We start from the raw sequence: 11209 nt of genomic DNA on the forward strand, positions 1-11209 counted from the left end.
CCATTTATCTCTCTCCACGTCACCGTATGCTTCTCCACCAATCATCTCTCTCCACCTCAACGAATGCTTCTTCTTACTCTTCTTTATTCTTCGGTTAATTCGCGTCGTCTTCTTCACACGTTTTTCCTTTAAAATTTAATTTAGGCCCCTTAATATATGTGACAGTAGGTTTCGGTTAAATGTCACAAAATTTGGCGCATGCACACACCATTCAATAGCTGCCATGCGAAGAATTTCCAACGGTAATGAACTCCATACCGTGAAGTATTCATTGCTGCGTATTTTACGCAGAATCTGCGCACTGAGACTCTCCCAGATCGCTGCACAACATTGCAAATTAGGGGTTGACTGGAAATCAGTTCGTTTCGTGCATCTCGGTGCGCTGCAAGCCTGCTCAATAATCTTGAAAGTTGGGATAGCATATCGTGACATTGCTTATTATTGTCATTCACTAGACCCCTGTAAAGCATTGCTTTCCCATTCGGTAACGAACGGTTATTACTTAACCTTACAGAAAATGCGCCGAACTCAAGAAAAAAAGAGTACACACTCGCAACGCGAACACTGGCTCTTAAAAAACCTAGAGGCAGCGAGAAGGCGGTGCAGCGTAATTATAAAACCGGAATTTGGATAGGATGCCAGAAAAGAAAACTGCGGGCTAGAAAGCGGCAATGTTGCTTTTTTGGACTACGTTCTTCAGGAAATTGGGCGCTGTAAATGAGTTTCCAAAAAAAGGGCGACTGGTCAGGTGGTGCTGGCAGTGGTGGCAGACTAGGCTGTTGAGAGCCTCAGCCAAATCGCATGCCCCTAAACGACAAGGAGTGTTCGCGAAGAAAAGGTGAAAGCGCACTTGCCTCCTCTGCAACATCTATTTTCTGCTGCCGTGCACAGGGACCGCTGGGACCTGTTTCACTCTGAGACGAACGCGCTCTGGCTGGCGTACCTGTGCGGCCACCTCAGCGACTACTTGACGGTGCCCAACCCGACGGGCGACTGGCAGCGCAAGCTGGAGCTCCTCGCCTTCATGCAGCGCGACTTGCACAGATTCCATTCCGCGGACGAGTTCGTCTGGAACTACATCAACAAGATCGGCCACGGTATGATTTCATTTTTATTTCCATCTATGTTGTGGGCTGCACTGAGATCCTCTAGCATTGATCCGACGGTGCGATACTGCCCGCAAAATAACTTTCTTTCAGTTGATTATCACATGGCTTCTATTTCCCACTTTATCCCACCCTTGAATGCAAGCAGGGCATTATGTGCAGTCAGGAAGGTCAGCGCTGTATTTATGACAAAATGAGTTTCCGTGCAAGTAAAAAATTTAAGGGATGCAGATACCTTACATACACTTCTAACTGCCGACGCTTCACATATTGAATTCATTTCCTTCCTCACCTTTGCTCCGTTGCTCACTTTTCCAAATGTCTAATTCCAAATGTCTATTTCAAATATGCCATATTTTCTAAGCTGGAAATATTAAAGCAAAGTGCATGTAAATACTGATCTTGTATGAGCAAGGTTGGTCTGATCTTTATTCCAGTTTTTGGTAGTTTTTAAATAGCACACGATTGCAGGAGTAGGTATTACAGGATAAATAAATTGTAATTGGTGTTTGGGGAAATGAAATGGCGCAGTGTCTGTCTGATATATCGTTGGACACCTGAACCGTGCCGTAAGGAAAGGGACAAAGGAGGGAGTGAAAGAAGAAAGGAAAAAAGAGGTGCTGTAGTGGAGGGCTCCAGAATAATTTCGACCGCCTGGGGATCTTTAACGTGCACTGACATCGCACAGTACACGGGCGCCTTAGCGTTTCGCCTTCATCGAAACGCCGCCGCCGTGGTCGGGTTCGAACCCGGGAACTCCGGATGATTAGCCGAGCGCCCTAAGCACTGAGCCACCGCGGCGGTCAGGATCAATAAATGTGCGCATTTATTTTTCGGTAAGGAATGTTCTATCAATATTTTCGGCACAGATCGTAACATTCTCCTGTAATTTCACCTTGGAGAGTAATCGCAGTTTGACTCAGAAGTGAATTCTGATAATTAATGAAGTGCTGTATGTGTGTAGTCTGTGCCGTTCGGTCCTTCAGAAACACTCCACCAAAAAAAAAGCTCATTAGGAGGCCGGACGCTGCACCACCAGGATTAAGTAAAAGCCAAAGCCATGGTTTGTGGGTTCGACACACCGTGAACGGACGGCATTGATGGATGCTTCCTGCGATCAACTGCCGCAAACATTATAGAAGCTGTATGTCTCAGAAAGCAAGCAGTGACAAAGGGTGGTCGTTGGAATGGAGCCACGTCAGGAAATTTTCGTAAATGAATACTTCACTCTCGAAAAGCCCCCATGCTCTATGAGCGTTAGTGCAGAGAGGACATTCAATGACTTTTGCTTCTTACACTCGCCGACATACGTGTAGAGAGAGATCTGAGTAGGCTTGCGTAATACGCCCTTTATTAAACCATCTACCTCGTGTTCACGCCGTTCACAGGGTATAAGCAACAGTGAGGAGTCACCAAGTTGCTGCTGCTTTTGATTTCTTAATTTCGGTAAATCCAATAGCAACTCCTGTCGCGCCACAGCGCCAGAAATAAAACGGTCAGCTGAACCGACCCTTCCACATTGTTTGTGTTTCTACTTAAGTTGCACCAGTGCGTCTTGCTTCAAGTTAAAAGGCCAGAGCTGTGGTACACGTTACGGCTAGAGCTAAGGCTGCTGCGGTGGCCTGCACCAAATACCATGGCGGATAACCTAGATTAATCGATAGAAATTTGTGTATGCGGAATATGAGGGTTTAGAGAATATACCTTCTGGAAATGAGGATATATTGTTGTGACTGTTGCAGTGAACAGTTGAAGTTGATATGAAGTGCATAACCACAATTTAAGAATTGGCGATGTTTTCCGGAGAGGTTTTCCAGTCAATAACTCCAGGCCTGAAAGCGGGAAACTGTCTTGAGTCATTTCCGGGGAGGGACCGTAGTTATGACTGCTACTATGATGAAGCGAGAACAAACGGCGCAAACATGGCACATTTTCAGTGTTGTTGCCAGATTTAGACCTGCTCTTGACCGCTGGATGCATACGGGAGCGTTGAGCTGAAAGCCTTTCTAAGTAACGCGGCTTTCCAAGCGCCGATAGTAGAAGCAGCTCGAACTCTGAGAGTAAGGTGTATTTATATATTTTGAATTTTTGCGCGTGTGGTAGAAAAAGTTCAATATTTCCGAATTTTGCGCAATTAACATTTCATACTGTTTATATATTCTGTTAAACGGAATTTCATACCCCTTTTTCGTATTAAGGGTGCGCTGGTAATTTTTACATGGCTTGTTTTATTTTTATCGCCAGTTTTATTTGCCATTTTAACAATGACATTTTGGGAAAAGATTAGAGAAAAACATTTTCTGTTCTCTCACCTCGGATGGCTGAGACCTGCTAGCATAAATATGTTTATGCCGGCAACTGTCGTATCGAGAGCCAAATATTCTGCGGAGATTTTATTACAAGAAGCAACAACGAGACGCAAGGAAACGTCAGCGATTTGGGAAACCTGTTCACCTTCGTCGAGGCGTCTTATGAAGTACAGAAGTGGCATTCGTCAGGGAGTGTTTGCAGAGGTTGGTTCACTGCGTTAAAAGAAAAAAAAACTGAAATCTGCGAGTATTTTAATAAGAGTTGCCATTCCTCATTTCATGTGAACGTGCACGGCACTACACGACTGCTACGAGTGTCAGAGCCTAGTTGAGAGCGTCGCATTACGTACCACCCACCGCGGCGATATATTTGATCATGGCACTAATGCACGTCCTCCGTGACCGTTTTCAGTGCATTCGGAGTTTGGCTACCAGCCGCACACGTGCAGCAGCCGTCCCTCTGCCGGTCCGCCCATCTACGCGGGCTTCCTGAACTTCCTGAGGTGGAAAGACCGCAAGAGGAAAGACGGCGACTCCGGAGGCTCTCCTGGCAGCACCAGCGGCAGGCCGGGAGGAGGAGGGGGAGGGGCGTCCAGTGCGCCCGCAGTTCTGGACGGCCGGCGGCAGCCCTAGAACGCGCTTCTGCTTCGAGCGAGCAGTTAACGCGTCCGTAGACTCAGCTAACGCTTGTTGCGTGAAAGTGCGGGGCGCCATTACTTATGAGCCAAAGGAGCAATACTATTACAATTTCGGATTATGACGATATTGTTCAACAAAGAATTCAACTGCTGCATCCGAAGAGGGACATATTCGCGTTTCGTTTAAATGTGGAAAAATTGACCTAAGTACGATGGACGTTATCTTGCGTAATCGAACCGCGCACAAGAGGCGCTTCAACGCCCCCATAAAGAGGGGCATCGCCTTTGCAGGGAAGAATATTTTTTCTCGTGACCCATTCACCGATTTTCTGCCGATGCTTGGCGTTAGAGGGCAACAATCAAGAGATTTCGCTCTTTGCTATGCGCGCTCTCCACCTTGATTCTATAATAAAATCTGCAAAGCTATTTCGTTCTAACAAATACAACCTTTTTTGCTTTTGGAAAAAAACAAGAAAATCGACCCCTTGAATTATAGCTGCCGAGTATGTGTTGGAATTAGTTTTTTTTCCTCAATTTACTAACGAATAGCACCACCGCGCACCCTTATTTCCAGGAAACAAACTTCAGACGTACCGAACCAGAAACGAGCCCCCGTAAACCTTTGTCAAAAGTCTTAGAGCCAAACGGATTTGCTCCTAAGCCATGTTGGGGGCTCCTGAAGCATTCATGGAAGTCCTGTACATGGCTTTTGGAGGAGGCAGTACCAAAAATTATCTTACCTTCAGGAGAGTTTACTAGAGATTCATTGCAAGCCACACGGTGTGGTAATGGAACAAACCTCTTGAGCTCTAAACTTTTGACAAAAGTGGCAAAGGATGAGGTGGGAATCACCGAGGCGCTCACGCGTGTTTGCCGTTGGACGACATTCATATTGCATCTATTACACATGTACAGTCTGATTGGATTTGAAGGCGACCACAACAGATTTAACCTGCTGAGAATAAACTGCTCTGAAGCGATTTATTTCCGCAAAAGGGCTGAAAGTCACACATTAGCTTACCTTTTATTGCACATCTTCAGGCAACCGTCAGACAGGAAAAATCACCAGAGGGCAAACACGGACGCGATAGCCTGCAAACCACGCGAGACAGTACCAACGATGCAGCGGGAGTGTTCGCTGCTTAAAGGGACTTTGAAGCACCTTCTGAGAAGAGTATGTAAACTCGCTCAATCACTACAACCTCTCGTCATCAACAATTGAGCCAAATAGTAAACTTACACACGCAGCAAACAATCCACAATTTCGAGATAAAGTTGGCGAGTCCTTTCCAGCGACTTTTTAATTGTCGCAACCCCGGGCGTCGCACGCTCCTTCGTAATTCTATTCAGATATGGCTGTTGGTAAGATTCTTTCAGGTTTCAAGCGGCTACCATGGGCACCGCCCGTCAACAGCTTCGCACCGGCGGCTCAGGAATCTTGGGCGCGTCAGAAGAGCGCCGACCTTTTTTAAACGTGAAAAAAGCGGCGAGAGGAAATGAAGACGTTGGAATTTAAATTTTAACCAGAGATAACTCAGCTTCTACAAATCGCATCTAAAAAATTCTTGCTGGATGATATTCGTAAAGCGGCGGGCTTTATCATCTAGGAGTACCGCATCTTTATTGAAAGCACCTTTCAAAGCTGCTTGCAGTAGTAACCGTCGTCTCTTCTGCAGATGTGGTTGCTGAAAAGCGGGTCTTTTATTTCGAGTTTCAACTTCTGTCTCCACGTGGCAGTGATAGTGGTCCACTTGTAGCCACTTGACCAGTCCATGTACTTTCTTCATGCGGGTGCTGTAGCAGCCGCATTTACCAACGAGCAAGCAGCTTGCTGGCATTAAAAAACCCTTCATTTGTTCCCAAGTTCCTGGCATCGTTTGCGAGGTACTTTGCGCTGATTGTATCGAAAACATTACAATTATTTAGGAGCTCAAAGGCAACTCTGTTTCTGGTCTTGCATTCAATGGATCAAATGCTGCATTTTAGAAATTTTAAACGCTGCTCTACCAGGTCAGCGAGTTTCTTTTTTGATACATTATTCTCAGCCCAACTGTCGGTAAGATTGTAAACCTTCAGAATAAGAATAAGACCCCCCCAGTGGTGTGAGCAAAAGGCTTTAATACTTCGCACGGAGGAAGACGCAATAAAGACGGACAATTGAGAAATGCGCCTGACATAAGCATGTAACTCTTATGAACCCGTACCATCAGCCCATGCCTAAGCCCCCTAAGTATTATTGGTAAATTGCTTATAAAAATGGTAGGCGTTTAGCGTAGTTAAACCAAGTAGAGGAGCGAAAGCATGTGGTCATTCTTCAGTTGCCCTGTAGCGGAATTGCAGCCCCTGTAAGGGCTGCGGTATGTTTATATAAATAAAAATTGTAGGGGACACTTCAGCTCCGCCTTAAGGCTACGACATGATGGCTTTAGAGGGTCAGTGTCCATATATACAGGATTGGCCATTCTCTACTTAGCATTTACAGATCGCGTCGAAGATGCTGGTTTGATCTCGACTGCGGCGGTCGAATTGTGATGGGGGTGAAATTATAGAGGCCCGTGTACTGTACGATGTCAGGGAACGTTAAGGAACCCTGGGTGGTCGAAATTTTCGGAGACCTTCACTACGCCGTTCCTCATAGCCTTAGTTGCTTTAGGACGAGCCCCCATAAAGCAAACCAAACCATGTTGCTCTTCCCGAGCAACCTCTCGCGACCAATAATTAAACTGCCACCTGCTTCCCATTGGCTGCAGGTTGCGCGACACTCCTCCGAACTAACCAGAGCTGACTCGAGTAACTAGGTTATGCTCAGGTTAGTTCAAAGCACAACAGAAGATTCTTGCTTGAAGTTGCTACATCTAGAGTAGTGCTTTCGTTGTAAAATTTCCTCATTCAATTCCGGAGTTACATGGAATTTATGGCAGGCTGAATCCGACATACGATGCCAGTGCAATAATCTGATCGTAAAAAAGACATTTTACTGATTATAGGATAGGTGCGCCTGGTAGTAAATCTGACATCCTACTTCAGATGAGCATGAAGAAAGAAGGTGACGAAGATGAAAAAAAAATTTGTGAAACAAAAATCCAGCACGCACAACATTCATTAGCTTAGCACCAGTTTACCCTATTCTATGGGGTCTCCCCACTGAACCCTGGCCAATCCCCCGTAGTGGGTATGTGCCATGTCACGAAGGCAACAACAAGAACGTACAACACTCGCGCACTCAAGAACACACAGGTTCTTCAAAAGGCCGATTATGAAACCGGTGTCCCTAAGTTAAGCTACTAGGGCTTTTGTCAAACGCAGCAGAAGCCTCATCACACCAAGGGTCAAGCAAGGACATACTCCAGACACAGGGCACCGTCCAGGCGGTGTCCCAAAGTACTTAGCAGTTACTTGCTTCTTGTATTCAAATTCTGACAGCAGCAGACCAAGTGTTAAAGAAATTCGCACACACCACGCATCAGGCACAGAGAGCTGCTGGATGCGCTAATTTTTTTTGAAGAAAGTGTTTTGTGTAAGAAATATCCAAGCGATTCAGTGCAGGCGATTACGTTGACGCCTATCTGAATTGCGTGGCATGCGATGGTCACAATTGGGTGAATACGAAGCAGGGGTCTGTGTTGACGCTCCGGATCAACACAGCGCCCGCCAGTACGTATCGCTATTTGCTGCTTTCGCTGCGCCGTCAGTGCGATCGTTGCCTGTGAGGTCGCAGTGCACGGGTAGCCACTGCAGCACAACACGGTAACGTAGCTCGCAGGCCTCTGTGTGTAGCCTGTTCAAGTCGACGACGAGATGCTCCTGAATGCACGATGATTTTAACTATTGTAGCGCAGCGCAACAGTCATTGAAATAACCCACGTTGTTGGGGATACGTTGTTGCAGAAAATAAGCAAGGGCTGCTCGCAGAGCAACCAGCTGGGTAGCAGTTAAACGATAGTCTAAATCAAACAACTGGCAAGTATCCCAACGCACGCATTCTTCTTTTTGGTGATTTTAATTGCCCATCAATCGACTGGCTGAACCTAACATCAACAGGCAACACCGAAATGACGAACTTTGTTGACGTTTGTTTGAATTTCAATCTCACCCAGTTAGAAACTGAACCCACACGCGTCACACACGAATCCTCCAACATCCTGGACCTTATTCTAACTAATCATCCAGAAAGTTTATCATCGCTTACTTACCTCCGCGAAATTAGTGACCACAAAGTTTTACAGGCTACTTTCACTGTCATTACGAAATCGCGCCAAACATTCCATAAAACATTTCGCCTTTATGACAGAGAGAATTATGAAGAAATTAATAATCATTTTATGGCGTTCTTTCCCAACTTTGATACCGGTTTCGATAATCGATCTCTTGAGGAAAACTGGCTTACTTTCAAAACTAAAATTGCCGAACTCGCCGCGAAGTTCATTCCAACCATCACGTTTCGTGCCAGTCACAACAAGCCATGGTTTTGAAAGCTCTTGAAAACACTCTAAAACAAAAAGAAGAGACTTTTCCGCGGAGCAAAACGCAACCCGAGCGCATGCGCCTGAAACAAATATTACGCAGCCGAATCCACATACCTGCAATCTATCCGTAATGCCAAACGCGATTTTTTAAAAATTCATCTGCCCAAGATCCTAACAAATATTCCGAGGAAGTTCTGGAAAGTTCTAAATCCTCAACAGGCTCCAGTCATCACATTGGCTAACCCACTTGGCGAGATGACCAGTGGCATGGAATATGCAAATATTTTTAACACCGCTTTCTCATCCGTCTTCACACACGAAACTTATATGCCACCGTCTAACGTAACTGCCAACACGAGTTTGCATACGCCTTCAATCATGTATTCTGTGCACGGCATTATATGTATTATTGAAAATATCAAGATGTCATCTTCTGCGGGTGCTAATGAAATCACCCCAAAGTTCCTCAAAAATACTCGCCATGCTTCCGCAGCGTATCTATCCAAACTTTTTGCACAATCACTTTCCACAGGTAGCATACGCAGCGATTGGAAAGTGGGGAAGGTTGTTCCGATCTTCAAATCAGGTAACAAAGAATCAGCCCTTAACTACCGCCCCATCTCTTTAACAAGTGTGTCATGTAAAATCATGGAACATGCCATTTATTTCCACATAATGAATTTTCTTGACTTTATTAATTTTTTTTTTCATCCTGCCCAACATGGCTTCCGTAAGAACCTATCCTGCTATACACAATTGGTTTTTTTCATCCATGACTTGCATGTGAACCTTGACTGTAACCTACAAACTGACGCAATATTCCTGGTCTTCGCGAAAGCTTTTGACAAAGTACCTCACAAACGCTTGCTACTAAAACTTTCATGGTTAAACCTTCATCCTAACATATTACAGTGGATAAGCGAATTCCTTGCTAACCACACCCAGTATGTTTACGTTAACGACCAAGCCTCTAGTTCTCTTCCCGTAACATCAGGTGTCCCGCAAGGATCAGTCCTTGGCCCGCTATTATTTTTAATATACATTAATGACCTACCAACGCATGTTTCTTGTAACGTCCGTATTTTTGCCGATGACTGTGTCATCGATCGCACAATCAATAACGCCTCTGATCAGTTCGCCCTCCTGAATGACTTAATCAGCATACAGGACTGGTGCAACGAATGGCTCATGGAACTAAACCCCAATAAATGTAAACTCGTGTCATTTAACCGAAAACGTAATCCTCTCCTCTTCCCGTATAAAATCTCGCACATCACGGTAGAATTAACTCAGACTTATAGATACCTCGGCGTAACATTGTCCAATATCTAACCTGGAACGTGCATGCGACAAAAGTCATATCATCCGCTAACAGAAGCCATGGATTCTTAAAACGACATCTACGCCATGCGTCACAAAACGTAAAATTACTTGCCTACAAATCACTTGTCCGTTCTAAATTAGAATACGCCTCTGCTATTTGGAGCCCTAACCAAAATTATCTAACAAATTCCTTAGAATCACTACAAAGTCGAGCCGCAAGATTCATATATTCTTGCTATTCATATAATGTCAGTATATCGTCATTAAAAGCAGAGGCAGGCTTAACATCTCTACCTTGTAGACGTCGTATCACTAGTAAAGGCTAGTTTCATAAATTTTATTACAGCTCACTTCGTCATCCGCCCTACATCAATCCGCCGGCACGCATTTCCCCCCTCATTGGTCATCCCCTTCAAATTGCTCGGCCTCGTACGCGCACTGCTACATTTGCAGGGTCATTCTTTCCACGATCAGCCACAGACTGGAACAGTCTTCCACACACGACATCGCCGCAATCACCTGTCCAACAGCATTTGTGAATTGTTTAGAGACTATATTTAACAGCGAATAATTCATGTACCTTAGGTGTTTTCTTTGTTTAATAAATCTGTTTTATAAATGTAACCCACCCCTTATGTAAAACTCCCAATCCCGGGGGCCTTTAAGGTAATAAAGTGAAGTGAAGTGAAGTAGCCGAAGTGCAGTGTCCGAGGTGCACGTTGATGGTACCCAGACGCCAACCACTGATGAGTCGGACCTGACAGAGCCTTCAGTGTAGATATGGCAGTGCGCGCTGTAGCATCCAGAAATGTGCTCAAGGGCAAAGTATTTAAGTGCTGGTCCAGGGGTGTTGGCTTTGCTCTTAATGCCCGATATAGTTATCCTAATTTGCCATGCAGCAAACTTCCAGGATGGTGACGGGGACGTTATAGCGCACTGACACTGCGACGGGAGAGAATCGGTGACAGTTTATGCAGTACACTGCAAGAGGATGGCTGGGTTCGCGCGCCACAAACCACACCTGGGCACCAAGCGGCTCCCGTGTTGGCAGCACTGATAGAGGGAGGTCTACACCAGAGGTGGGTATCCTCACGAGGGCGAGCCCTCATGAGGATAGCTTTACCCTCACCTCATGGGGATTTCAGTCGGTGAGATGAGGGTGAGAGAAGATGTGCGCATGAAAATTCGTGAGGACGAGGGTGAGGGAAGAAAGACATGATGAGGTGAAGGCGAGGAGGGAAGACATGATGAGGTGAGGGTGATGAACGGCAAGATATGATGATGTGAGAGTGAGGGAGGGAAAGATACACTGCCTGAGGGCGAGGGTGGTGGCCCGAAATGTACTCCGGTCTAACGTGCTTTGTCTG

General features: G+C 45.6%; 1 protein-coding gene across 5 annotated transcripts in view; it reads left to right on the plus strand.

The window, feature by feature from the left end:
- LOC144132393 (uncharacterized) overlaps positions 1-4499 on the plus strand; it is an 82512-nt gene extending 78013 nt beyond the window's left edge. For all 5 annotated transcript variants that reach the window (XM_077664769.1, XM_077664773.1, XM_077664770.1 and 2 more), the window contains 2 exons: positions 892-1097; positions 3828-4499. In XM_077664769.1, coding sequence (XP_077520895.1) covers positions 892-1097; positions 3828-4048 — 427 coding nt within the window. In that variant the 3' untranslated portion in view covers positions 4049-4499. The remainder of the gene's footprint in view (positions 1-891; positions 1098-3827) is intronic.
- The last annotated feature ends 6710 nt before the right edge of the window (positions 4500-11209 follow it).

The sequence above is a fragment of the Amblyomma americanum genome, chromosome 5, assembly GCF_052857255.1.
Source record: "Amblyomma americanum isolate KBUSLIRL-KWMA chromosome 5, ASM5285725v1, whole genome shotgun sequence".
NCBI classification, from domain to species: Eukaryota; Metazoa; Arthropoda; class Arachnida; order Ixodida; family Ixodidae; genus Amblyomma; species Amblyomma americanum.